The 27657-nt window shown below is 37.7% G+C and overlaps 2 protein-coding genes across 4 annotated transcripts in view; one reads left to right on the top strand and one right to left on the bottom strand.

Annotated features, from left to right (window-relative positions):
* The first annotated feature begins 4433 nt into the window (after positions 1–4433).
* On the top strand, positions 4434–11529 carry gins2 (GINS complex subunit 2). The gene is made up of 6 exons (XM_059564763.1): positions 4434–4740; positions 5233–5347; positions 5435–5534; positions 6109–6235; positions 11117–11292; positions 11475–11529. Exons 1-5 carry the CDS (start codon positions 4651–4653, stop codon positions 11231–11233), a joined length of 549 nt encoding a protein of 182 aa, XP_059420746.1. The 5' UTR covers positions 4434–4650; the 3' UTR covers positions 11234–11292; positions 11475–11529.
* Positions 11530–23059: 11530 nt separating this feature from the next.
* Positions 23060–27657, bottom strand: part of gse1b (Gse1 coiled-coil protein b) — a 201476-nt gene continuing 196878 nt past the window's right edge. For all 3 annotated transcript variants that reach the window (XM_059564764.1, XM_059564765.1, XM_059564766.1), the window contains 3 exons: positions 25874–26158; positions 25572–25675; positions 23060–25234 (listed from right to left, as the gene is read on the bottom strand). In XM_059564764.1, coding sequence (XP_059420747.1) covers positions 25097–25234; positions 25572–25675; positions 25874–26158 — 527 coding nt within the window. In that variant the 3' untranslated portion in view covers positions 23060–25096. The remainder of the gene's footprint in view (positions 25235–25571; positions 25676–25873; positions 26159–27657) is intronic.

Here is a 27657-nt window from a genome sequence, read left to right as displayed (position 1 = left end):
CAGCTTTCGAGTAATGACTCTACAACAGTGTGGAATGGCCTGAAAGCCATCACTATCTACAAGACCCCATCCCCCAGCACCGAGGCCAATCAACACCTGGCTGAAGATCTGAATGAGTTTCACTGCAGGTTTGAAAAGCAAAAACCTGGTCTGACACCCCACACTCGCTCCGACCATCTCACAGGATAACCATCAACACCCTCCCTCTCCCTCCCCTCTATTGTTTCTTATCCTGTACTCAAGATCTTCGATGAGGGTATGTGCAAAGTCTTCAGAAAGCAGAAGATAAGGAAAGCTAAAGGCCCAGATGGTGCCTCTTCAGCCTGTCTTAAAGCCTGTGCTATCCAACTATCACCCCATGTTCACAATGATCTTCAACAGATTCCTGGAGCTGTGTGAAGTCCCCTCCTGCTTCAAATGCTCCACCATCATCCCCTTACAAGAAACCAAAAATCACAGGACTTAATGACTACAGACCTGTTGCTTTAACATCTGTGGTAATTCAAGAGACTGGTGCTGGGCTACTTGAAGGACATTACTGGACCCTTGCTGGACCCCCTGCAGTTTGCTTACTGAGCAAACAGGTCTGTGGATGATGCAGTCAATATGGGATTGCACTATATCCTCCAACATCTGGCCAAACCAGGGACTTATGCAGGGATCTTGTTTGTGGACTTCAGCTCTGCTTTCAACACCATATTCCCAGACACCCTTCAGAATAAACTCACACAGCTCTCTGTACCCACCTCCATCTGTCATTGGATCACCAGCTTCCTGACACACAGGCAGCAGCTAGTGAGGCTGGGAAAACTTACATCCAACACCCGCACCATCAGCACCGGAGCCCCTCAGGGCTGCGTTCTCTCCCAACTGCTGTTCTCCCTCTACACGAAGGACTGCACCTTTAAAGACTCCTCTGTCAAGCTGCTGAAGTTTGCAGACAACACCACAGTCATCGGCCTCATTCAGGACGGTAATGATTATGCGTACAGACAAGAGGTTGAGCAGCTGGTCACGCTCGAAACTGTGGAGATAATCGTGGACTTCAGGAGAACCCCCCCTCCCCCCGCTCTCCCCCTGTGGCTGCAGTGGAGTCATTCAGGATCCTGAGCACAACCATCTCTCAGGACCATTTAACCTGAGATTTAGTATGTACTAACCTTGGACGCAGATTTACGGTAACATACGCCTTCACTTAATCTACTTGAGAAAATAATTTCAGAGTCAGAATAAATCACATGCAACAATTTATTATAAGTCAGGTTAGTATTATGCCAATTACATAACCAGTTCAGAGATATCAAATCAATACAAGACATCCAATTCTCAAAGAAGATAAGAGTAAAAGATGCATACCTGACTTCAGGAAAATACATATGGAGTGAAGAGACACACCATATTACGGGCTTTCTGGCTATGAATCCCCGATTCTCTTGAAATTATTCCTTAAGTACCTCAGACCAAGACAAACATCCCCCGAGATGGAGACAGAAACTAACAATTCACCTCTACAGTGAGCAAAATCGTTCTTAACTCTTAGGATCTTTAACACTTGTAGTCTATTTCTTGTAAAATTGAGACCATTTTACCAATCGACCTGAGACAATACAAATGACAACAAATGACTGTAAATCTCACTTGCATTCATGTAGAACATTATATTCCGCTATTGACCATTCTGAGTGAGCTCGGTGAGGGGAAGGAAGGGGATGAGGAGGAACCAGTGCATATGTGAGAGGTGTTTTCCTGCATTTTCTCTCAGTGAGATGTAGCACTGTGTGTCTATTGTATGTCTCAGAAGATGTGTCCGAGGTTCGGTTATTCTTACTGTATTAAACGGGTTTCTCATTCCTGTAATGATAAAAATATTAAACTGATCTTTCAATCCAATCAAAATCTTTCCTAGAGGGATTTTTGTTTGTTTGTTTTTGGAAAGGGTATATTGCTGATATTCGTTGGAAAGAGGCATGGTTTAATCCATATAAATTTTGCATTTTAAATAAGGTTAAAGAGGTATACTTTAAAATGCTCCACAAAATCTACCCATGTAAAGCTTTCTCATCAAAATTCATGGATATTGACAACAAATGCAGTTTTTATAATGTACACGAGGAAGACTTGGGTAATTTGTTTTACAGCTGTGATGTATCTTTGAAATTTTGGTCTGATGTTAGCTTTTTTCTATTTACCCCAAGAAATGTTAATTGTAAATGATATTTTAAAGATATTACACGTTCTTACACACACAGAAGAAAAATGTTTAAATATATTGTAAAGTTTTACATTTTGAATATTAAATTCATAAACAAAAAATTAGCGAATTCACTTATATGTGAGATATTCTTAAAATAAATGTGAGTCATTAAAAAAGACCTTAGTGTTAATTAATTACAAAAAGAATTAAAGTTTGTTACATTTTATGGTAAAATTATTTTAAAAATAATGTCCCTGCTATGCTTTTCATCTCAATTGAACGCTAAATGTGTCTCTAGGGAAATGGAAGAAATATCTGTTTGATTTTTATTTTTATTATTTTTATTCATTTGTTTGTTCCTGTATGTTGTATGATTGTAATAATTTGAATAGGTTGTTGTATTTATGTTAAAATGTTTTTGTTAATCTTGAAGCAATAAAAAAAAAAAAAAAAATTGTAGAAAACAAATGGAAACAACAAAAACACCTTTAATGCAGGGGCGCCCCCATGTGGCCACGGCCACCACTCTGGCCACCCCAGGATGATTTGCAGTGGGTACAATTAATTTAAATGCCGAATGTAAATTCACAATAGTTTAAGAAGTGGAAAAAAACGTGCAGCACCCGCTGCAAGCCACTGTTTTGCATCTCTGAGCAACATGAGTGTTTCGTTCCTGAATTAATCAACCGTTTAAATGATTCGGTTCAATTGCAATGACTCACACAGTGACTCGCTGCCACCTATTGGCGGTTTTAATTTTTTAAATAATGTCAAACATCAGTTTTCAATGTTTTATCTTTAAAATATCGAAACATTATTTATACATTTGTAACTGCAGGTTAAAGTATTCCATGTCCCACAAAGCTGCATTAAACAGTGTGTAAAAACATCTAAATGGCACTTCAGATGCAACTTCGGTTTTCTCTGCATTGCAAAGAACATTTTTGTTGACACTGATTGCATTTGCTTGGTAACAGCCCAAATGCAAGTAGTTGACCTAAAAGATGGTGCAAACTTTTAGAAAAAAATTGTGTAAATGTAAAAATAAAAATATCAGGAGTCAGCTGTAAGCACAATTAGAAATAAGTCATTAGCACAATAACACTCAGCAAAATAGTCTAATTATCGTTATCGATAAAATCCCAGAAATCACAGAGATATAAATTTTTTTGTCAATATTGCAAACCCTTAATTTTTTTATTTATTTTAATGTGCTTTATTTCAATGTTTAAGAAGCGGAAGCAGTTGACTGTGGCACGTGTCACGCTCTTTCAGCAGCCTGTTTAGCTTTGACGGCTTTCAACCTCACCCTGCTTCATTCTACTACGTTAATAAATCATTAACTCATCCATAAACATTATTTCATCCCGAGTCCCGTCGGATTGCATCGGCTGTAGGGATGAAGACAACAATTCCCATGATTCCACACTGGTTTATGTACACATTGTAACCAGCCTAAAACAGTAAAAACATATATTAATAGAATGTTATGCATATTAAAATGAGAGAATAATATCAAAATAATTATTTGAAAAATATGAACTTAAATTTACTTGGGAAAATATACTTGGAACAGCACTAAGGAAAACACATGTACAGTTAATTTCATATTTGAAAGAGACAGGTCTCCTAGAACGAATATGAAGATCACAGAATAGTAGGTGTTCCTTTCATTTAATTTCTTTTGTTTATTCTGTTATTTTTCTCAGCCACTGTTTGTTCTACACTCCAGTACAGCAGGTGGTGGTAAAGCACCTATTAGCTGGTTTGCCAACCGTCAAAAATGCTTAATAATAATAAGAGGAAGAATTGAATCATTTTAAAATATATAATGCTTTAATAACATATTAAAAAGGACATCTGTTTAGCAATTTTTTTTAAAATTGATTTAGCTTTTCCTATTCCATCAATGGTCCACACTTCAGTCCAGTAGGTGGCGAGAATGCACCTATCGCTTGTTTTCCAACCGCCACAAAACACCAAAAGAAGAAGAAAAGGAAGAAGAACAGTGCATACCAAACGGGATATATCGCCCTCCGAAGGGCACTTCGGAGTGAAAACAATCATGAACAACCATATTGAAGGTCGTTCCAAACCGAAGTGCTCAAAACTGGCTACTTCAAAGGGCCCTTCGGAATGATCCTTTGCGCAGATTCTTTCAATGATGACGGCGCCTCCGTGTGGGCACGTGATGAAGGGCACTTCAAGAAATAGTGGTTTAGTCCACTACATCCTTCAACCCTTCGAGGCTTTCAATCCTGGGGGTAAACCCTTTAAAGAAATTAGAGCATAGGGATGAGCCCTTCTGAATGGAACACAGAGGAAGAAGAATGACCGTTAGAGGGCAGCTCCAACCATAACGCGTTCCCTCAGTCAGAGCGGCTTTGGTTGCCTCCTCGCTTCTCTGACGTCATAGACACACGTCGAGAGAAACGCGGGAAAACTGCCACAGCAGAATGGATCCAGCGGAGGTAGAGTTTCTCGCTGAGAAAGAGATGGTAAAAATAATCCCGAATTTCAGTCTCGACAAAATCTATTTGATTGGGGTGAGTAAATATGATAGCTAGTCCATGTTTTTAATCAGTAAAGGGATTATTGTAAGTCTCTGTGTGTCATTAAAGTTATGCGTTTTGTTTGCGTACATAACATAACTAAGTTAACTAGGTATTTAATCCTTACATGTATGACTAAAATATGATTACTTTTGTTCAAACCTTATTTTCTTATTTTGGTTTTGAGTTGTTAAGGTTTAGCTCATATTAAATACTAAACATAATCTCTGGTGCATTTGACATGTTGACATATAGCAAGCAAAAACATCTTATGAGCAAACGGAGGAAGTAGTATGTTCCCCCAAACAACTGTTAATACTTAGACGTTAAATAGATTAATCCACCTAATTCATAGAAGCACAAACCATGTATATAGCCCGACCCATGGTTTTTTGTTCTATGTCTTAGTGTATTGAACATTTAGCAATATTCTAATTAAGTCACATGAATTAATACATGACTTGATGTGTATAAACAAACTTTTAGGGAGATCTGGGTCCGTTTAACCCGGGTCTGCCAGTGGAAGTCCCCGTGTGGTTGGCCCTCAATCTTAAACAGAGACAGAAATGCAGGATAGTTCCTCCGGAGTGGATGGACACTGGTGAGTTTAATCACATATCTGTGCTTGGATAACGTTACCATCTTTCTTGAAACCATCTCTAAAAACAGATGATATTTTTGTTTTCAGACAAACTAGAGGAGATCCGTGAACAGGAGAGAAAACTAGACACTTTTACTCCTATTCCGAGTCTGTATTACATGGAGCTAACCAAATTATTACTCAACCAGTAAGTACCACATCACCTTCAGCATGTTCAGATAAAATACCTCATGCAATCAGAATTAGAGTTTTGTGGCTTTTTAATAATTTTTTTGTTTACTTTGTGTCATAATTTTTTGGGAATGCTTAAAATGTGTAAAAAGAGAAAACTGTCTAAAAATATGAACAGAAACCACAACAGCTATATTGCTTAAAGTCTTTTCAGACTTTTGGCTATTCAGAAAAAAAAAAAACCACAAGCTCTTTTTATGTTTCCATCTTAAGATAACCATTTCAATTGAAAATGCATAAAATGAAAGAAAATTTTGCTCAAATTAAGCATGATAGACATTTAAAAAAAAAATCCTTATTCTTTATTCTTTCAAAATGTAGACCTATTAATGTCAGCGTAAATTCTTGGTGCTTCAACATACGATCAGCATTTGAAAGCATGGTGAAACATTCCAACAAAGCTAACTGGCATGTTATAACAAACGTTCATATTTTTTTGTCAATCTTCATATTAAAGCCATTAAAACTAACTATATGATTCATGCACACTTGTGCATTGGCTTTGAAATATAGTTTTTTTTTTTGTGCAGTGCTGCAGATAACATCCCCAAAGCCGATGAGATTCGAACCCTAGTGAAGGACATCTGGGACACGCGTGTGGCCAAGCTAAGACTTTCTGCGGATAGTTTCATCAGCCAGCAGGAGGCTCACGCGCAGGTGAAATACAACTGCTAGATAATGTGACATGTTGGCATGAGTGGATCAGAACCACAGAAAGGAATATGGGTGTCTGATGGATTAACGGTTTGAATGCAGCAGGGTTTCCATGGCTTTGAAGAATTTGAAAATATCAGAAAATTAACAATTTCTAGGCCATTTCAAAGTTGAATATGAATTATTCCTTATTCATATATATAACCTTTTGGCAATGAGAAATTGCTATTTATAAGTGCAGTTTCTTTGATGGAGAGAAAAAGTATTTTTTCCTATAATCTTAACAAGTCATGGAAAAATGTAAGTAGAGTAATGGCATGTAATTTTGGTTTCTACTTTATGGTTGCGCTCTCTGTATTACGCACAGCGGAGTTCCGTCTGATGTGCGCACACACATGCGTGCAGTCTCACTCATATTTGTAAATATTAAGCCGCAAAAATAATATTTAAATATTAATTCTGTGTGTCTCCGTGTTAATGAATGGTGCAGACGTTCGGTTTTGTTTACTATTTGTGCAGAAGCGCACGTGGCACTTGCGTAGTACAGTTAGTACAACACACATTCTGCTTGGCTCATGTTCATCTTCAGTTTCTCTCTTAACAGCAGTTCAGTCAGTGTACTGTTTGAGTAAATTAATTACTTGGGGATATTGGTTTATTTCAACTCAGAGGGAGTTTCAGCAACGTTAAAAAAAAGTGAATATGTGGATTTATGCTTACTGAAGACATGAACAGTTTCAAACGATTCAGTCTGATTTGGTGAACTGGTTCAATCGGTTCCTTCCCTTAACTGTCACTCACATTTTTGAACATAGACTTTATAGTGCACGATTCAAACTTACATTTTTGTAATTGATGAATGAAAGCATTTTGTAACATGATATTCATGTACCATTTACATGGTAATGCAATGTCTGATTTTAAAATGGGTTTTAAAGGATGAATTTTGAGATTAAGTTTTCAGTTTATTTATAATTCCTGATAAGGCAATAAAGTATTTTTTTAACAAAGGTCAGACCTCCTGTTATAATGATTTTTCAGGGTGCACTCTTGTCATAAATTAATATATTACTTTTCCTACATAATTTTTAACAAAAAACATTGGTAAAATATATATTTGGGAGTCTTAGACCTTTCCAACGATAAATAGTTTGTCAAGATTAGATTATATTTAATTGTAATATAGTGAAGTAAATGTTGGCGGGGTGACAGTTAAAGGGTTAAAATGAAAATAAAAAGAGGCAATACTGTTTGATATTATTTTTAGTTTCATTGTAATGTAGGCTATATAGGCCTGCGCATTTCCCTGAACTACATTTCTGCGGATATTAATGTTTAATTGAAAACGAAAGGAGGCAGTGGTGTTTGATATCATATTTCGTCTTATTGTAAATATACAATGAGGAAAATTGCAGTAGCCAAGGCGAGCTGGCTGATGTTATCAAGTTAGATCTCGGTGGAAACGCAGAAAGCAACAGGTCTGGGGGGAAAAAAAAGATCCTGGTACAATTGTTCCGGGTAATTTAGGTGGAAACGTGGCAAATGTGTGTTTCTTATAGCAGTTAAAATAGTCATTTTCTTTATTCTCATTTTTATTTCAGTGATTTCAACTTTTAATTTTGTTATTTTTAATGCTTTAAAGAGCAGTTTTAGATTGTATTGTTCTAATGTTCTGCTATCTGTTCTGCAAACTATAAAAGGTACAGCTGTCATAAAGGAGCTTAGCTTAGTCTGACCGTTAACCTGCTTTAAACCAGGTCAGTTTCCCAGCATAAATTGCCACTAAGCTTGATCTAGGCCTATGTTAAATTTCTTTATGGAGCCAAATCATTTGACAATGAGTCAGATTAACTGAAATAAGCCTTATCAAACGTGCATCGAGGCATTAGAAGTGATCATATATTTTCCTTTGCATCTAATTGAACTGAAATCGCATCGCATTGCAATAGTAACGGGTGAATCGTATCGCATAACATAAGTAGCTGCTTCATATGTATCTTTAATGTATCGTATCATTGGCTTTGTATCGATATTCGTATCGGCCTAAGTTATGAGATGCACATCCCTACTATTTACTTATTATTATTTACCCATTTAATTCTAGCACACTGAATGGCTGTGTCCAGTATGATTGAAATTTAAAGTGTTTTTCATCCTAATTAAAGAGATAGTTTACCCCAAAATTTAAATCATTCATTCCCTTCATGTCGTCCACATGTGACAAACCCTATTGCTTTTGATTACCAGCATTCTTCAAAGTATCTTCTGTTCTGCAGAAAAACTAAATGAGGGGGAATTGATGTAATGTAAATTGACAGAATACTGGGTTAACTATACCTTTAAGCAAATTAGTACAAATATTTTTCACTAGTCATCACTGTGCAGAAAAATAAGTAAAAAAAATAAATGCTTGAAAAATACACATTCAGTAGATCCATAGCTTTCTGTTGGTCAGTTTGTCTCTTCATTTAAGATGGCCCCCAATTGTTGCAGAAAACATTGATTTATATAGTAATATCATGGTCAGTGCAGACATGTAGTTAATCTCACTTTGTCATCGACTTTTTTCTCATTCCTTGCTATTCCAGTCAGAGAAGTATAATTAAGATGATGTCCACTGCTTGGTGTTCACAGGTGTCTGAGGAGTAACATTTGCCATTTCTTCTGCGATGACACTTCTCTTGGTTACTACAAAACATTGGTTAAAAGACTGTGACGAGTGGGGCGGGGCCGAGGGACATGGGAGCGAGGCCGGGGGAGTGATTGGAGATGAACTACACCTTGTAATGAATTAAACCTTTGTATTCATCCGGAAGAAGGAGGCGGGAACCGGCGCACAATCAACAGAAAACTTTAATGATCAAAATAAACACAAAGCAGCGCATCAGCCCCTCACGGACGACTGATGCGCGCAAAATAAAAACCAAAACACAACTAAAAGCCCAGGCCTGGTCCTCTCTCGTCCTTCACTGTCGTCGCTCCAGTTTTATATCCTTCCATCTCCTCCATGGGCCTCGAGACCGGTGGGTCGAACAGGTGTAGTTCATCTCCAATCACTCCCCCGGCCTCGCTCCCATGTCCCTCGGCCCCGCCCCACTCGTCACAAAGACATTTGTAGCTGATGGCTGATAGACATCACGATGTTGCGCCAGTATCGTGATTCCCCCCACGCTGCATTGGATTCCGCCATTTTTTTTTTTTAAACCATCTTACTCTTAGAATAAAACAGACTAATATCGAGTAAGTGCATTTATTCAGCGATCACAATCGCAAACAATACAGTCGTGATCTCATGATAGAACACAGACCGGCTGAACAAGGCTTTCATTAGATCGCTAAACTCCAGCTTATAAGTGTTTTAAGATCACCGTCGGTGGCAGTGTTGCCAGATTGTATGGACGATTTCCAGCCCAAAAGCTCACAAAAAACCACCCACTCCAACAAAAAACCGCCCAAAACTTTAACTGTCAAAATAATGTGATAGAATATGTCAGTCAAGGTTAAGAGCCATTTTAATTCCTCAAAACAAAATAATGACGGCAAAATCATATATAATAACGTTAGATAAATTTGCCATGGATCAAATCAGGGCAAATATATTAAAGAGACTTACCCAATATGATTAAAATATGCAATCAGTCACCGTCAAAACGTCAATCAAGTAACTTACAGATACCCTCGAAAAAACACATGCATCATTTTCAATGTCAACAGTCAGGATTTAAATGCAAAAAAGTACTCAATATAAGTGATAGGAAAAAGCTACGTAATTATGTATTTCACACTTGTTTATGCAAACATTCGACAATCAAATTTGTCATCATTCATTAATCTGAAAATCTATATATATACTTATTATTATTATTATTATTGCCATCCATATCCATGAGTTTTATCACTGAGGTAATGTGTAAATTTATTTTTAAAGAGGAATTAAAAATAAAGCGGTCTGTTTTTTCTTCCGCAATCACTGTAATGACTCGGAGGAAAATCATTCGCTGCAAATTAGGCCTATGTGTTCATAACCTGTCGTGTCTTTTTCAATGATGAAATTAGATTACACTTTTCGCATATTGTTCTGTACTCAGAAAACCCAGAGAAATGAATCTACAGATGATTACGATAGTATATGCTTTGTATGTGATTTTCGTGAGATTTAGGGTATTTTCATAATAATAAAGTATTTTTACAGAAGAAATGCAAAGCAGGTGCACCAATTATCTACTTATAAGGATTCAGGTTGACATAACAAACCTGCGTCTTTTATTTATTCTCATTTCAACAGTTACAGAAACAGAGCTATAGGCACAATAAATGCACATGAAACATACTGACATTTGACCTAATAAAAATATTATGAACGCTTCGCATGTTCACCTTGGTGATAAACACATCTTTTCCTTTTTTTTAAAAATGAATCTTTATGAACAATAATGACATAATATTCTCACTTAACAATTAGCTAAAATAGAATTAATAATTATTTTGCTCCAGGTGTTCAGTTTCAAAAACATACAACAAGGCACAAATTACAAACATGAATATTTAAAAAGGCGGACATTATTCAGTTTATAAGTGGTTGTTACTGTACAACTGGTTGTTATGTTCTAACACTGCATTGCTGCAAACTGTATACATTTGACAGCAGTGTGGTGGTAACCACGCACAAGCCATGCTAACTGTCTTCTAGAGGAGTTTCATGTCTCAGGGCTAACTGTGGCGCTAATCCCTTTCTAAGTTAGTGTGAAACAACATTATTTTACCCAGGGTTAAAAGCAGGCCTAAAAAAAGCCTAAATGCAGGTTTTTAAATTCTTTAAATGGTGTGATTTAGTCCTGTTAAGATGTCAGTTGTTTGATAAACTCTCATTCTTTATCTATTTAGCTGGATAATCTCACGCTAATGGAGATCAACACCACACGCTCATTTCTGCTGGACTCTCTGAACTACATGTATAAACTGCGCTCAAACCTGCAGCCGGGCAGAAGTCAGGACTACTGAGATGTTCCCAAATAATGGAGAAATTCTCTACCAGATCGATCTGTTATTTTTCAGCCTTGTTGCAATATATAGTGAAACATACACAGACTGGAGTTTGCTGTTATGTTCTGAAACAGGTATTTGAAAATGTATTATTGATGACTGTATGGAATCATAGCTGAACTCGTGACCACTGCTGTGTCTTAGCTTGTACACAGAAACAGACGCTACACTGTCGCTGACCAGTCTAGTGAAAGAATAAAAATGTTTTGACCATTTTTATTTGTGTTGTCTAAATAAATTTGTACACCTGTTTTCACGTACATTTCAATTTGCTTTGCAATGTTTGATTTGCAATGTTTTCTGCAAATCTACACAAAAATGCTTTTATTTTGCACACGTTTAACTATGTTCTCATTCAGAAAACACAAGCACACAATATAATTACCTCATGTGTCATACATTTATCATGTGCTGACAATAAGCAGCAAATCTGATGACACCCATCTGAATCTCAGGATAATATAAACAGGAGCAAAGGTGATTATGTGTTTTGGAAAATGAATCCTAGTGGTGGGAATCATGAAGAGGAGGTGTAAATATAAAAGAAAGGGCCTGGGTCAAAGATCTTTAGTTTCTGATGAAATACGAAGCACTATAGTTGACCATCTTCTCGTGCATTGAATGGCCATGAGAATGGTTGACCTACATGATCATCTACAGGGTTTTTATACTACTTACACATACAGTACAAGTACTTTTGCTGTAGAGAGAACTTCCACTATTCTAAGTACAGTAAATACTGTAGCAGGTTGAACACCCTCAAACTTGTGACTTGAACTGATTTGTAGCCGAGTGCTTCATGAATGTACTGTATTCTTACAAAACGGAGAAACGATTGTCTAGGGTAGGCAGATAAAAGTCTTTTGTCAGAAGACAAAATACCAAGGAACTTGTTAATGTTCTTTTTTTCTGCAATATTATAGCATTGTAATGCAAATTGGAAGAGGATATTGAATTAATTTACAGTAATTAACAGTATACTGTATTTTGTGTTCATATTCAATTCTTTGGAATTTTAAATTTTCTAGTGCTGTTCATCGACTGCGAGATCTCTTTACAGTAAAGTAAACTTTTATTGGTGGTTATTGCTGAATTTCACTGTATCTGCACCTCTTTGTTGAAAACTAATAGGTACTTATTTGCAAAATTATTCCTGATTCCCACAATGAGGTTTTCGTAACAGTGTTTTGAATGGATCTCACTAGTGTTCTTTAGGAAGTGGTGTGTTATAAGTCTGTGTATTTGTCAGGTTTATGTCATCTGAGGCCAAAGTTCGATTCTGACAAAGAATGTTTTTGACTAAAATGTTTAATTTTAAATGTAATCTTGTAATTTGGAAGTGGAAGACAAACTGTGACCATGGGTAGGCCCTGTACTACTTTTACTGTGGTCCAAACTCTCTTGCACACAGTTGAGTAACATGGTTCATCACAAGACAAAGCTTACGCATTTTTGCTTTCTGCTATTTATCTAGGTAACACCTCGTCTACATCTTACAAGGTATACACAAAAACAAAAAAGGGATTAAATAACAATGTTTCATTTTTTTAGTTAACCTTACTGAAGAATACTTAAGATCTAAAAAAAAAAGAAAGAAAGAAAAGAAATCTACTGCTGAAAGGCAAGTGAGAAAAATGGAAACTCGCTGTCCACTCTACTGTACATCACACAATTTTGAAGACAAAAAGTGGAGATTGTGTGACCACCACAATGATTTGTCCCTTCTGGATATGATTAATTCTGTAATTCATAACATACAGTTTCATCAAGCAGTTACCTCAAATATGTTTTTTTTCATACCACTTATTCAATTACGGAAGTTCTAAGCGGCCATGCATTATTAATTTTTTCCTTCTTGTTTTCTCGTTATAACGACTTCATTTTCTCGTTATCTCGACATAACGAAAGCCGTTTTCTTGTTATGACTTGATTTTCTCGTTATCTCGACATCTCTAAGAAGTTACAAAACTGCGCCAGCAGGTGGCACTACAGAACTGAATATAACTGATGGGGTGTTGTACAGTACACTATCCACTTTACGAGGGCCGTCGCAAGTGAGGTGAAAGGTGGTGACGATTATAGGGCGATCTCAACCGTTTGGGTCCGTGTACTTTTTGATCATTTCATTTTCTGTTTGGAATGGAATAACGAGAAATGAAAACAAGCTCGTTTATTCGTTTTTTAATTTAGTTTAAAAAACGAAAAATTCGATTTTGACTCGATTTTTCATTTTTCGTTTGTGGTTTACAAATCGGTTTATGGGTTCGATATTTCGTTTGCACACGTGGGCGGTACTGAAACGCCCCTTTCATCTGATTGGTCAAACCGCTCCGCCTTCAGTAGGGGAGCGCGGGGCACAACGTAACACTTTTTGGATTTGGCCAAATAATTAACAAAGTAATGGGGTTAGTCAAACCATATTTTTAAACCAACAACATGCAAACCTCTCTTACAAATGAGCACTGTTTGTATGTTCGTCGGACCTACCATTCCTGTGCTGTATCGCCCAAAGCGCCGAGAGTCAAATGTTACAATTTACCCCGTGGGCAGGGTTAGTTGTAACAGACAGAGGGTTAGTTGTAACAGTTGCTGGAAGAGTCAGATTTCACACAATAAATTAAAAATCTGTTTAGTTTAGATTGTAGTACCATTTCCTTATAGTATACTCAACTAAATGTTGTATTCCACATAGCACAGTATGTACATTTTTTGATCTATTAAAACAATATTCTTGAGTGTAGACAAAGATTTATTTTCAACAATAAACTGGTTCAATAATTATAATAATTTATTTTTCTTATTACAGTAGGCATAGTAGAAACATAAATAAATAAATACATTAATAAATAAATAAATAAATAAAAATTAAAAACATGTCACTCTTAACATTTATGAAGACATTTCAACCTCTTCAACTGTGTGATTTAAGGGAGATTAGACAACAAATCATGCCAATTTCTTTTTATTTTACTTTTAAAACAGACCTGTATATAGGCCTCTGTTTCATGAACCGATAGGCTAACATTTTAAAAATCATGTAACTTTCTCTTTTTATCTTAAGACATTTTAAAATGTGCATAAACCATTTCATTTCACAAGACATTTAAACATTTGCATAAGCTTTTTCAAGGTAAAGATACAAAAAATCATCTTTTCACACCATTTCTGTATAACTGATATTTTGAATGAATTGAATAACTGATTATTTTGTATCAGTACTAATAAATGATAAATCTAACAAATATTCATCACATAGTAAGTGGAAACATTTTCAACATACCACTGTACGATGTGTAGCCTAGAAACTTTACTCGTTAAAGGGATGGTTCACCCAAAAATGAAAATTTCCCCATGATTAACTCACCCTTTAGTCATCCTAGGTGTATATGACATTCTTCTTTCAAACAAATATAATCCGAGTTATATTAAAAAATGTCCTGGCTCTTCCAAGCCTTATAATGGGAGTGAATGGGTTTATTTGCCATCACAGATGAATGTGCTCTGATGGACTTCCAAAAAATATACTCATTAACTCTCATTATAAAGCTTGAAAGAGCCAGGACATTTTTTAAATACAACTCGAATTGTATTAGTCTGAAAGAAGAAGGTGTCATATACGCCTAGGATGGCTTCAGGGTGAGTAAATCATTGGCTCCTTTTCTTTTTTGAGTGAACTATCCCTTTAATACAACTTACTCTTCATCACAGACGTGACAAACATAATGTTCATTTCCCTCTGTGCATAACTCATGTGACCACCCATCACAAAAGACACATTTAACCCATTTCTCTCCAGGTGCAGAGGATGTAAATTCCTCCCCGCACACAAGGCAGTCGACTGAGTTACTTGATTTACTTCGTTTTTTCACACCAAGGCTTCTGTTCTTGGGGGCTGTCTTTTTACTCTTTCGAACCTCTTCCTCTGCAACGGCTGGAGTGTCTGTGAGGATGGCACTTATTATCTTCTTTCTGGGCTTGGCAACTTCTTTTCTTGGAGGTGCCTTGGGGAAGGGCCTGACTAAAGCAGGAATGAATTCAGGCACAGAGGAGCCCTGGTGAAGAGAGGAGGAGCCCTGGTGGAGAGAGGAGGAGCCCTGGTGAAGAGAGGAGGAGCCCTGGTGGAGTGTGGTGGAGCCCTGGTGAAGAGAGGAGCCCTGGTGAAGAGATGAGGAGCCCTGGTGAAGAGAGGAGGAGCTCTGGTGAAGAGAGGAGGAGCTCTGGTGGAGTGTGGTGGAGCCCTGGTGGAGAGAGTAGGAGCCCTGGTGAAGAGAGGAGGAGCCCTGGTGGAGTGTGGTGGAGCCCTGATGAAGAGATGAGGAGCCCTGGTGGAGTGTGGTGGAGCCCTGGTGAAGAGAGGAGGAGCCCTGGTGGAGTGTGGTGGAGCCCTGATGAAGAGATGAGGAGCACTGGTGGAGTGTGGTGGAGCCCTGGTGAAGAGAGGAGGAGCTCTGGTGGAGAGATGAGGAGCTCTGGTGGAGTGTGGTGGAGCCCTGGTGGAGAGAGGAGGAGCCCTGGTGAAGAGAGGAGGAGCCCTGGTGGAGTGTGGTGGAGCCCTGATGAAGAGAGGAGGAGCTCTGGTGGAGAGATGAGGAGCTCTGGTGGAGTGTGGTGGAGCCCTGGTGGAGAGAGGAGGAGCCCTGGTGAAGAGAGGAGGAGCCCTGGTGGAGTGTGGTGGAGCCCTGGTGAAGAGAGGAGGAGCTCTGGTGGAGAGATGAGGAGCTCTGGTGGAGTGTGGTGGAGCCCTGGTGGAGAGAGGAGGAGCCCTGGTGGAGAGAGGAGGAGCCCTGGTGGAGAGAAGAGGAGCCCTGGTGGAGAGAAGAGGAGCCCTGGTGGAGAGAGGAGGAGCCCTGGTGGAGAGAGGAGGAGCCCTGGTGGAGAGAGGAGGAGCCCTGGTGGAGAGAAGAGGAGCCCTGGTGGAGAGAGGAGGAGCCCTGGTGGAGAGAAGAGGAGCCCTGGTGGAGAGAGGAGGAGCCCTGGTGAAGAGAAGAGGAGCCCTGGTGGAGTGTGGCGGAATCTGCAGAGGATGTCAAGGTAGTACGCCAAGATCATTTCAAAGGTAAACCCTTAAAATCCTACTCCTTTATAATGTCAATATGTGAAGTCATAAAAATATAAACATTTTAAGATTATTATTCCTACTAAAATTATTAATTCTTCTGGATTGAAGTTACATTTTTGTACAATTCAGAAATGTGTTTCTTTTATAGATCCATACACATCTCTGAAATACAAGATGCACGCTTGGTCTCTAGTCGAGTAGTGGTGGGGCGTTTTACAGAATCTGAGGCAAATGTGCCCAGCATTCTAGAGAAAGTGAAGTTGGCTCTGGGCAATGATGAATCTTATGTCCTTACCAACACCCAAGGAAATGAAATCTTGCATTCAGAGGGCACAACTGGTAAATAAAATCCTATGTTTGTTAATATTGAGCTTTGCACAAAGTATATTTTTTCTTATTTTCAAAAAACAAATAAATAAATTGAAGATAAAATCTGAAACTTGAAGAAATAATAAAGGGCCAATATTTACACAAACTGTGTCTCAAAAATGTACTTGTCAATGAGAACCCATCTTTGTTATCCTTTCTAACATGTGACAAAAACACTGAGGGAAAAATGAAAAAGCATGATTTAAAACTTTAGCAGCTCATTTGTACTTCAGAGAAACAAATGCAGACAGATATTTTCAGTAGCAAATGCCATGTTTATAAAGACCAAGTTTTTAGCCTTTGATTTTTTTCCTTTTCTTTCTTTCAGATTCAGTTTCAGACTTTTTTATTATTATTGTATTTATTATTGGCAAAGACTTGTTGCTGTACTGTTTACTGGGTATCTGCCTGTGTTGTTGTTTAGGATCATCTTATTGGAGGCCAAACTCCAGAAAAGTCCATGCAGTGCAAAGCGCTGCGTTTAGACAGTGGCAGCACAGTAGGAGTCTGAGGTATTGCAGTGTAATATAATACATTTCCTGCAAATTACAAATTACCCTTTTCTTACCCACTATTTAAAAGTAAGGGGGATAAGGGAAAATTATTTATGTGTTAACCTTTTTTTAATAGTCGCAGAGATGCTGAAAAATCTGTCCTTCAGAACCTTAAATCGCAAATCGAGGAGCTGTTGGAGGCCTCTCATGGTTTGGAACATGTGTCCAGACAGATTCAGGAGATTGTTTCCATTACACAGGGAGCAGCACAAAGGGCAAACCTAGCAACAATTTTAAAGGAGACATTCATGTGTTTAATCTGCAGAGGTACACACACACAAAACTGCATCTTGAAATGTCCTAACCAAAACACAGTAAACTAGAAGGAACAAATATGGAGCTAAAACAGTAGCATGGATATTGCTCGGCTGAAATCATGTTCAATCTATTCACTGATATCAGTTGCAAGTGTGTGGCCCCTATAGGCTGGGTTTTTGCAATAACTGCCAAAGGTTGTATAATTTTTTAGCCATGATATCAGCTATAATTGATATGATTTGACTTACTGTTTTCCAAAACATAATCATGTTTATTTGGCACCAGCTGCAGTTAATGTTGACTTTTTATATTTTCTTTATTAAGCTATCATTGAAGAACCTGTGTTCACCTCGTACTGCAGGAGTGTGGTGGGGTGCAAGGTCTGCATTGACCAGTGGATGGAGAACTCAAGGCAGTGCCCTAAATGCAGATCTGAAGAAGTTGTCATCACAGAAGTTGCAGGCCTATCCAATGTGCTTGAAGTCACTAAGAGTTTTGTGTAAAACAGTATTCTTTCTATTTTTCTCCACTTCCTGCATGAATGTTTGTTCAGTTAGTAAGGTTCAAGCAGGGTATGTGACAAAGACATCTTCAAAAGTTTAAAAACATTGCCGTTTTGTTTGCATGTGTTGTGAGAACAGAATAAGGTTTTTGCACCTACAAACCTGCATGCAGACACCCAACTTTGCACATTCATTTATAGATTTAACACCCAGTCCTGACCCTGGAGCATCATGTTCGGCAGAGTTCAGCTCCAACCAGTTCCAACACACTTTCCTGAACATTTCTAGATATTATGAAGACCTCGCTTAGCTGGTTCAGGTGTGTTTAACTAGCCTAGCAAAACTTTGCAGGACATTTGCCCTGACATTAGCTCATTACATTAATTTAATGTGATTTATCAACAGCTAGTACATCTTAAAATATAGAGCTTATGACAAATAATAGTTCCAGATGGACAAGCAATAAATGCAAAAACCTGTGTGAATAACAATATCTTAAAAAAAGAGTGGCAAACTTTGAAGTAGGGTTCAAGTTTTAATTAGTTGTAGCCTACAGCTTGAAGTATAAAGCTTATTCTCATACACAGATATGGCCTGTTTATGAGTGAAATTCATGCTTTTATTTGTCATTTAAACTGATGCAAACAGGGAAAGAGAGTAAAAAAGACTTACTATCCTATCGCCCCCTCTAGTGGACAGCATTAAGTATTACGGCCTTCATTGCTCTAGTCTAGAGTCTAGACCAGGGATCAGCAACCTTTTCGGCATGACGTGCCATTTTTTATTTTTATGGTTAACCACTGTGCCAACACAGCCCCCCCCCCACACCCCGATATAATTCTGTATTTAAACGGTACATACACAATTTTTTATTATACGATAAAAAAAAGTTTTTTTAACGTTTAATCAACGTTAATGCACTGCTTTAATTGATGAACGTGCACACACAGACACACACACAACACACACCACTCGCACACAGAGATCTGAGATCGTGCTGTGCAAAAAGTAGCATTCAGAAGCTCATTAACCTATGAGTGTTTTCACGCTACTTTTATTAATCGATACTGAATCGCTACATTATATTTCTCAACAACAAAGGGGCAAAATCGCTTCATTGTCTGCAGAGAGAGACAATTTACCCCCCCCCCCCCCTCCACTTTCTTTCTCTCAAAATGGCCATATTTCAGAAAAATTTTCATCACTGGATATAGCTTTAGGTCATTTAACATTTCTATGGTAAAACGTATTATTAAAAGTTGACTAATGTTAATTGATTTGCAGCTTCATCTTACCTCACTCTCTTTAACGTTAAACTGACGCTTCGCGCTCTGCTTCTGTGAACAGTAAACCCCGCCTACTTTGATCTGATTGGCCATCTCAGTCATTTTGACATTGACGAGTGCTGTTAGACCGAGGCTTTGATCTGAAGCACCTAGTATGTGCAGTGTTTGCACGTGCATCCATGTCGATGGGAATTTTTTTTTTTTTTTTTTTTTTTTTTTTGGAAGGTAAGTCTGACCAGTCCGAAAAGATAAGCAAGTCAGACCAGTCTGAAGGTCTGAGCTGAGTTTGGTGGAGCATTAAAGTTCTAGGCAGCGTAAATTTCTCATAATAATAATAATAATAATAATAATAGCCTAATGTTTAAATATATGGCTTTCTCAAGCCAACATAACAGAAAACTCAGAGAAACATCGAACAATTCAGAATGTAATACAATTTTATTCGTTTTAAAATAAAACTAATAACATTTTATAGGTAGGATGCCGTTTTCAACCGACATGATTTTAATAAATCTCAAACCCTGCTAATTTTATCAGTATTACGTTCACTGATTCTTGCTTCTCTCTTTTCTGTCTCTTTCTTTTCATGTGAACTGAGTTTCAAGTGAACTGAGCTACACATGCTTACGTCTATTCACAAATATAATCTTTATTTCTATTACATTTTTCCCTTTTGTTGCAAATAAAAGACGAGAGTGGTAAATGTTACGGACATATTATTGTAGCCTAGTTCAGCCTATTCCTGATTTTTATTTCCTCTTTCCTTTTATCCAAAGAGACGGAACTATTTGCACAGTATTTATCAATGGGAAGAAATACATCATGCTAAAATAATCTGTCATAGCCTATAGGCCTACTGTCTGTGGCTCACATTTTTGGGGTCGCTTGCAAGTCTCATCAGCACGAATTACGTGACCAGCAACATATTTCTGCTTCAAATATTGTGCTTAGTTAACAGTGAGTGGTGGTTTCAGACATTATTTTATTATAGTGTATTTGTCAGTGCCGCACTCGGACTCTTATTTTGCCTGACAGAAAAAAAAGCTTGTACTGAAGGCGGAGCGGTTTGACCAATCAGATGAAAGGGGCGTTTCAGTACCGCCCACGTGTGCAAACGAAATATCGAACCCATAAACCGATTTGTAAACCACAAACGAAAAATGAAAAATCGAGTCAAAATCGAATTTTTCGTTTTTTAAACTAAATTAAAAAACGAATAAACGAGCTTGTTTTCATTTCTCGTTATTCCATTCCAAACAGAAAATGAAATGATCAAAAAGTACACGGACCCGTTTGGCTGAGGCTAGCCTAAAAAGACGATCAGGACAGTTGACAGGCCACTGCTGCGTGTCGTCACGAAAGGTTCTCATTTTCATATGTTTTTAAGCCTGTCCACTTTCCATTTTAACCATTCAAAAGAGTTTAAATCATTCAAACACAAGACGCGGAAAAGCTGAACTGGTTACTCGCGCGCTTGAAAACAGAATTTGCCTCTTTTTGCTCTTGTGCCGACAAATACATACAAAATATGTCAAAATACCCGTCTTGGAAAGTATGTTCGAAAAAACAGTTGGCTTAAAAACATATGAAAATGAGAACCTTTCGTGATCGTCTTTTTAGGCTAGCCTCAGCCAAACGGTTGAGATCGCCCTATAATCGTCACCACCTTTCACCCCACTTGAGAAAATCACTCACTGCTCTTGACTGATTTACTCCGTAGTTTTAACAAGAATGAGTGCACAGTCAAACCAAAAATTATTCAGACACCATATATTATATAAAAAAATAATAATAAAGTTTTAATAGTAGGTGCAGGACACTATAATTAATTTAGGTAAGTGAGTATAGCTAAATAAAGCGAACTGTGACATATTATACCCCCCCCCCCCCCCCCCCCCCAAAAAAAAAAACCTTCATACAGTGGACAACTAGTGAAATTGATAGAAAAAAATGGGACCAAAAATTATTCAGACACTTTGACCTCATGTTTTGCGTGTTTTTTTTTTCTTTAATTGCTAATGCAACCTTTTCACACCACAGACTGAACAGAATTAAGCATTGCTTGGTAATTGTTCAACAAAGTATTGATAGTTGTGTAAATATTGCCATACTAACAGTTGTCTGAAGTTTGGTTTGATTGTTATCCATTACATATCTTTCTATCAAAGTTATCGGATATTATCAAGATGAATTTGTTCTGACAGTTCAACTCTGATTTCTTATCATATTTTATTACCATTTTATAAAATAGAGCAAAATGTCTGAATACATTTTGGTTTGACAGTTAATTACATTTTTACAGTGAAGACTATGCAGTGCTATTTTATATTTAACTATTTGTTTTCTGTACCTGTACACCTACAAACATGAAACAACTTAAACATTGTGCAATTAGCACTAATAAATAAATAGAATGAACATATAAATTAAACAATTTTAAACAGGGCCCACTGGTACAACCTGCACCGGGGCCCCACAAACCCCAGCTACGGCCCTGCACTTTATGCAGACCTTCCTCATGATCACTATAATTTGTGCAGTCTTGTTCATTACTGACATTTAATTAATTCATAAATGTTAAATGCTTGAATCAATATGATTATTTTGTGTATTAAGTTCTTACTGGATGCATGAGTTTCACCAACGCATTCTGTGTCATAAAATAACTGCTTATCAAAACCAAGGTTGACGTCACTGTATTCTGTTTGCACCTATATCTTTATTTGTGCTTCTTTTAGGCACATGATTAGGTAGTTAATAAGCGGAGATGTTCTGTTTATCTACAGTAGGACGGGATTTAACGATTTTGCCATTTAAACATGTTAATTAAAAAAACAAAATGTTTGGTGTACTGTCTCTGGAAAAATCAACAGTGATTGATCAGCCTTTATTTATGTACAGTATTGTAGACGTAATTACCTATGGGCGAAGCAAAATTTGCTGAAATATACAGTAGGCTACAGTAAGAGCGCCAGCACGGTTGTCCATCAGATGCCTGTCAAAGTTGAGTTCATTACTATGGCAACAGTAAAACTGTCATAGATAGCATCTGGAAGATGTCTTTTAAAGATCTCTTGATCTGGAAAGCATCTGCTGTCTACAAAGGTCTGACAGACGTCTTTCAGATGTAAGTTTTACATACATTCCAAATCATAAACATCTTATAGACATCTAACAGACATCTATTTGACATCTAAAAGGAAACGTCCTATAGACATATTGCAGATGAGCAAACACTCTAAAAAATACGTCTTACAGATGTAAATGCACACGTCAAATAGACGTCTCCGAGATGTACTTGTCCTATCAAGGATGTCATTATAATGAGAAAATGTCGAGATAACGAGAAAATTAAGTCGTTATAGTGAGAAAACAACTTTCGTTATGTTGCGATAATGAGAAAATGAAATCGTTATAAGGAGAAAACGACTTTCGTTATGTCGCGATAACGAGAAAATTAAGTCGTTATAACGAGAAAAAGAGTTTCGTTATGTCGAGATAACGAGAAAATGAAGTCGTTATAACGAGAAAAAAAGAAGGAAAAAATTATAATGCATGGCCGCTTAGAACTTCCGTATTCAATTGTATGTGACAATTCCATTCGAGTAAAATAATATAAAAATCAAAGATTCTTCTTCTTCTTCAAAAAAAAGATCTTGTATTTGTTTAAAAGTCTGTGTAAAAGTGACAATGTATGAAGTGTTCCTAGAACTTTGGAAGAGAATTACTGTTGTAAATAAAAATATAAAGCAAACAACTTTTTGCAGTATTTAATTTTTTTGTCTGAAATTACAGCAATATATCCATAAATACCTAATTACTACACTCAACAAAGAATATATTACATTACAATGAATTCAAACAAGTACATAAAAAAACAACAACAACAAAAAAGAAAAAACAAACATAAAAACCCCATGGTTTCACAGCATCTAACATCCTCCCTCCATTGAGTTTGGGTGTGACTGTGCATGTATTGGGCAGGTTCGTATATGCCCTCATCAGGCAGTGGCAGTGGTTTGTGTGAAGCAGATACACACACACACACACACAAAGTAATCAAACTGATGGCACGCCTGCTCAGAATCAGCATAGCCGAAATAAATAACAGTGCAAGCAAACTCCTCACCTGTGCTTCAAAGATGCATTTTAGACACCTCTGTGTCTTATTCTTGCACTATATTCTGATCAAAAACCGGCATGTTGGTCTGTCTATAACTGCATGGTGTATGCAGTGCTGTATGTGATACATACGGAACATGATGGGGGTTGGGTTAAGTGGCAGGAAAACAAACAGGTGTGTCATTCCCAGATTCTACATCATCTAAGAGTATAATATAAAAAAGGTAGAAAATTAAAGATATGACAGGCAGTCAGAATTCAAGGCCCATATTAATAATTTTTTTTGTCAATGACTTGTGGTCATGTTAAAATGCGTCATTCACAAACAATGGATATATATATATATATATATATATATATATATAAACTTGGCAAACAAGAACGTCTTCGGGCAGAGCAGATTTTTTTTGTTGTTGGAAAAATGTTTGCAATTTTCCAATTAACTCTCAGCAGGACTGACTCAATTCTTCAACTTGATCAAGCTTTGCTTTCAACATTTTGGCATGCCACCTCTGAAACTTTGGCACAGTAATTGTCAATGGCAAAAATGTTTTGTATATCAAACTAATTGTAATTCTTATCGTACAACAACATTTATGGATTTTATTTTTGTGCATGTCAGTTCCTGACAGACTGTCATCGCTTGAGCTCTCTGTGCACACAAGTGGGATATAGATTTCATAATATCACATTCTAATACAAACGCCCTTCACTTAATTGAAACAGAAATCCAAAAAGAGGCTGCATGCTGCTTCATGACGAAAAAAAAAAATAAACTCAGTGTAGCAGTCTGGAACTTTGAGAGACAAGTGACCACTAGCCAATGATAAAAGACAGTAGATGTTCTAGGTCCTACATATCAGTGGGTATATCCTCAGAATGAAGGACTCAAGTTATCCCGTAATGGATGGCCTTAATGGAAAAATGTTGGCGGTGGGTCCTGGGGCCGTTGCTACTGTAATTCAGGCAATAAGGAAGTGATGCCATCACTCCATGAGTCCTGAAAGGGTTATTCTGAGCAGCAGCAGAGCAGACACCAAAAGTAAACCTTTTGCTTAACGTCCAAAAGCATTAATATATTAGAAAAAAAAAGGCAGGCTTTTTTCTTCCAAAAAACAATGTTTTAAGTAATTAAAAACATACAAAATTCTTTTTTTTGTTGTCGTTTTGAAATTATTTACAATACAATGCTGAAGCACCTCTTTAAAAAACTTTATTCTAAATCTCGAAATAAAACATTTTCCTTTATTTATTTGATGTTTTTTCCCCCCTTCCCTAGATCGTAAAGAGTAGTCTGTCATAACGCAGTACCTCCAGAAAGTTCTTCAGGTTTTTTTATTAAAATTTTTTTTATTGTCTTTAAGTGCATTTCTAGGCGTGACCTCCATGTTAAAGAGATGGCAGGTAGGTTGAGCTGCATTTCGACTGGTGTTCTTCTCTCTCTATGATGCAGTATGGCTGTCCCTGCAAATTGGAGGCATTCAGAGGCTTTGACGTGTGTTCATGGGTGATTTTGCCCACAGGATGGCATCGGAGGGGAGGTCAGTCAAATATGTTGGCCAGATCTTCTGTTCCTCACCATCACTCTCTAGGCTCTCGGAGTGAACTGAGCATGAGTCTGGGTCTGGGGCTTTGTAAGGGATGTGGGTGGTCGGTGGTGCCGTAGAGTGTCACCTGGGTGGAAAGCCCTTGAAGTGACCCCTAGACCAGGGATTCTGCGGCAGTGTCAGGCACTTTTTAAAGTGCTCTAGCTCTGCCTGTAGGTTCTCCCTATCTGCAGCAAGCTTCTGCTTCTGAGCCATCAGCTCCTACAGAAAAAATACACACGTTACCTGAGAGACATCATCAGATACCTGACAAAACAAATATTTTCTGACAGGAGCTGGCATCCAGGGCTGGATCTAATATTTCTGATGTGGAGTCATGATCTAACACTGCATCATATGGCTATGTTCTACAGCATTTGTGCACCGCACTCTTTAGAGTGTGATGAGGACAGTATCTCAACAAAATGTGAACAACAGTGGTTATAGTAGACACATTTGAAATGGAAACAGTAATGTGTCTTGGCAGACCATTGAAAATGCACCTTAATATCATGTATAAATTGGGTCAAAGAGAGGTTAGCATTTTTGTTTTTCTTACCCCCACTGAGTGTGACAGCTGTTCAGCTGTTAGACTGAGATTATAGTGATGTGTCTCCAGTCGTCTGCACTGACTGTGGAGAACTTGTCGCTCAATGCTTTGCTCTAGAGTCAAACAGAGAGAAACAGACAGCGAGTGGTAAGACTCCTCAGGTCCTCCTCTTACACTCAAGAAGCCCTCTGGCATCACATACACCAACACACCACAACATAAGGATTTAATGCTCTTCTGTTGGCCAGAACTATGATATCCATCAAGCATCAGTTGTGATAGGGACATAAACCACTGAAAACACAGCTTACCTTCTGCATACTCTTGATAAGCTTCAAAGATGGCTTCAATGCCCTGCCACCTAGATGTAGTGGGCTCGTCCTCCTCTGTGTCATCTTCCTCATCCTCTTCCTCAGACTCCTCTGTGGAGAGTTCCTGGCGGGAAGGGTGTGGGAGGCAGTGCTGTCCGTTGGGCTGCAAAGAAGGGGGGTGTGGGTGGGGTTTGGACCGGCCCGGTGTGCTTTGGAGCTCAGGAATGTTATAATGAACAGATGAATCAACTGCATGTTTCTGTTCTGACATGACCAAGGCACCACCTGATAGAAGAAGAGACGTGTTAGATCTATTAGCTGCTCTGAAAATAGATTTCATAATTTTATATAGATAAGATGTTAAAATGAAACCTAAAGCTCTGTTCTGCAAACCTATTTTAATTTATGCAAAATGTTCTCTGGGAATTGAACCATGGGTTTTGCGTCGCTAACACCATTCTCTACCACAGTGTTTCCCAACCTTGTTCTTTGAGACACAACAACAGAAAATGTTTTCAAATCCTTCTCGCTCAAACACACCTGATTCAACTCAACTTGTTAGTAAAGAGTCATGTCAAGACATGGAAGAGTCTAAGAGAGTCTGAAAGAGTCTAAGAGTACTGAAATAGATGGGTCTGATAAGGGAGACATCCATAATGTATAATGTTGGTGTGCCTCCAAGAACAGGGTTGAGAAACATTGCTCTACCAGCTGAGCCGCACGAATGCTATGACTTGCTGCCTACATAGGCAGAATCCTGTCTTAAATGGAACTACCATCCCTAACTTAGGCAACAGTCTCTGCATCTATGATCCCTTTCAACTTTGCCTACATAAGAAATATTGTGTGATGCACAGGCCATTTAAATTTTATTAATTCAGGAAAAGTTTTCAGTCTTGTGTCTAGCATTTCTGACAGATGATAAGCAAATAGGTATGTACTCACAAGCTACTTATTTGTTATCAATACCTGTAAATAATATATGTAATACAGTTTTATTACATAATGTGGGTTTGTGCATCACTTTTTAAAGCAAACGTTTTAAGTACATTTGTAATATTTGTGCCAAAACACCCTTAAATATTTAGCTGGCCTGTGTCACATGATTGTGCGAGTGTACATACATGCACGGTAGTGATGTGCGGGTCATTTTTTTTTCAACCCCTGGATCCCGCTTTTATTAAATTATTAGGCCCGCCCCAGTCATTTCAGAAATAATCAGTATCAGTATCGTTAAAATTGTATCAAAAAGTAACTACTGTATCGATTTAAAAAAGGTTTGGTATCACCCATCCCTAGCAGCTTCTCAAGAGCAGTTGCACAAGCTCTGATGATGACACAGATGATTCACAACAGACAGGATTCACAGATGAAAACAGTAATGGGTGTTTAGCAATTATTTTACGTGCATCCAAATTTGAGCATTCATGCACTATTCTAGGCCATTTTGTAGTATAAATAGTGAGATTATAGTGTTTACACTGAACATTCCATAAAACAAAAAGTGCACTTTAAATATCCGGATGATACTCTCAATTAACAAAAAACAAAACAAAAAATAAGAGTGGAATGTTTGATGCTTCATACTCTGCTGCTTCATAAAAACATCTGAAGTTTCTGTGTATTTTCAAAAAAATATTGCTTCTAATCTAAGTGATAAAGTATGCAAACACTGTGTGAGTATCATTATGGGAATCAGAAAGTGTCTGACTTTGCGCACGGTTTTCTTATCAACTTATACATTTATGTTATCTGGGCATTTCACACGTGAATAATTCTAGATA

This window comes from Carassius carassius, chromosome 13 (assembly GCF_963082965.1).
Source record: "Carassius carassius chromosome 13, fCarCar2.1, whole genome shotgun sequence".
Lineage (NCBI taxonomy): Eukaryota > Metazoa > Chordata > Actinopteri > Cypriniformes > Cyprinidae > Carassius > Carassius carassius.
Note: the sequence above shows the minus strand (reverse complement) of the source record. Positions and strands in the feature narration are given on the sequence as shown.

What these genes read in the sequence shown, in the direction of transcription:
- gins2 (XM_059564763.1), top strand. Translation starts at nt 4,651, where the DNA reads ATGGATCCAGCGGAGGTAGAGTTTCTCGCTGAGAAAGAGATGGTAAAA. An exon ending in ACAAAATCTATTTGATTGGG is followed by an intron (nt 4,741 to 5,232) that starts GTGAGTAAATAT and finishes ACAAACTTTTAG; the next exon opens with GGAGATCTGGGTCCGTTTAA. An exon ending in AGCAGGAGGCTCACGCGCAG is followed by an intron (nt 6,236 to 11,116) that starts GTGAAATACAAC and finishes TTATCTATTTAG; the next exon opens with CTGGATAATCTCACGCTAAT.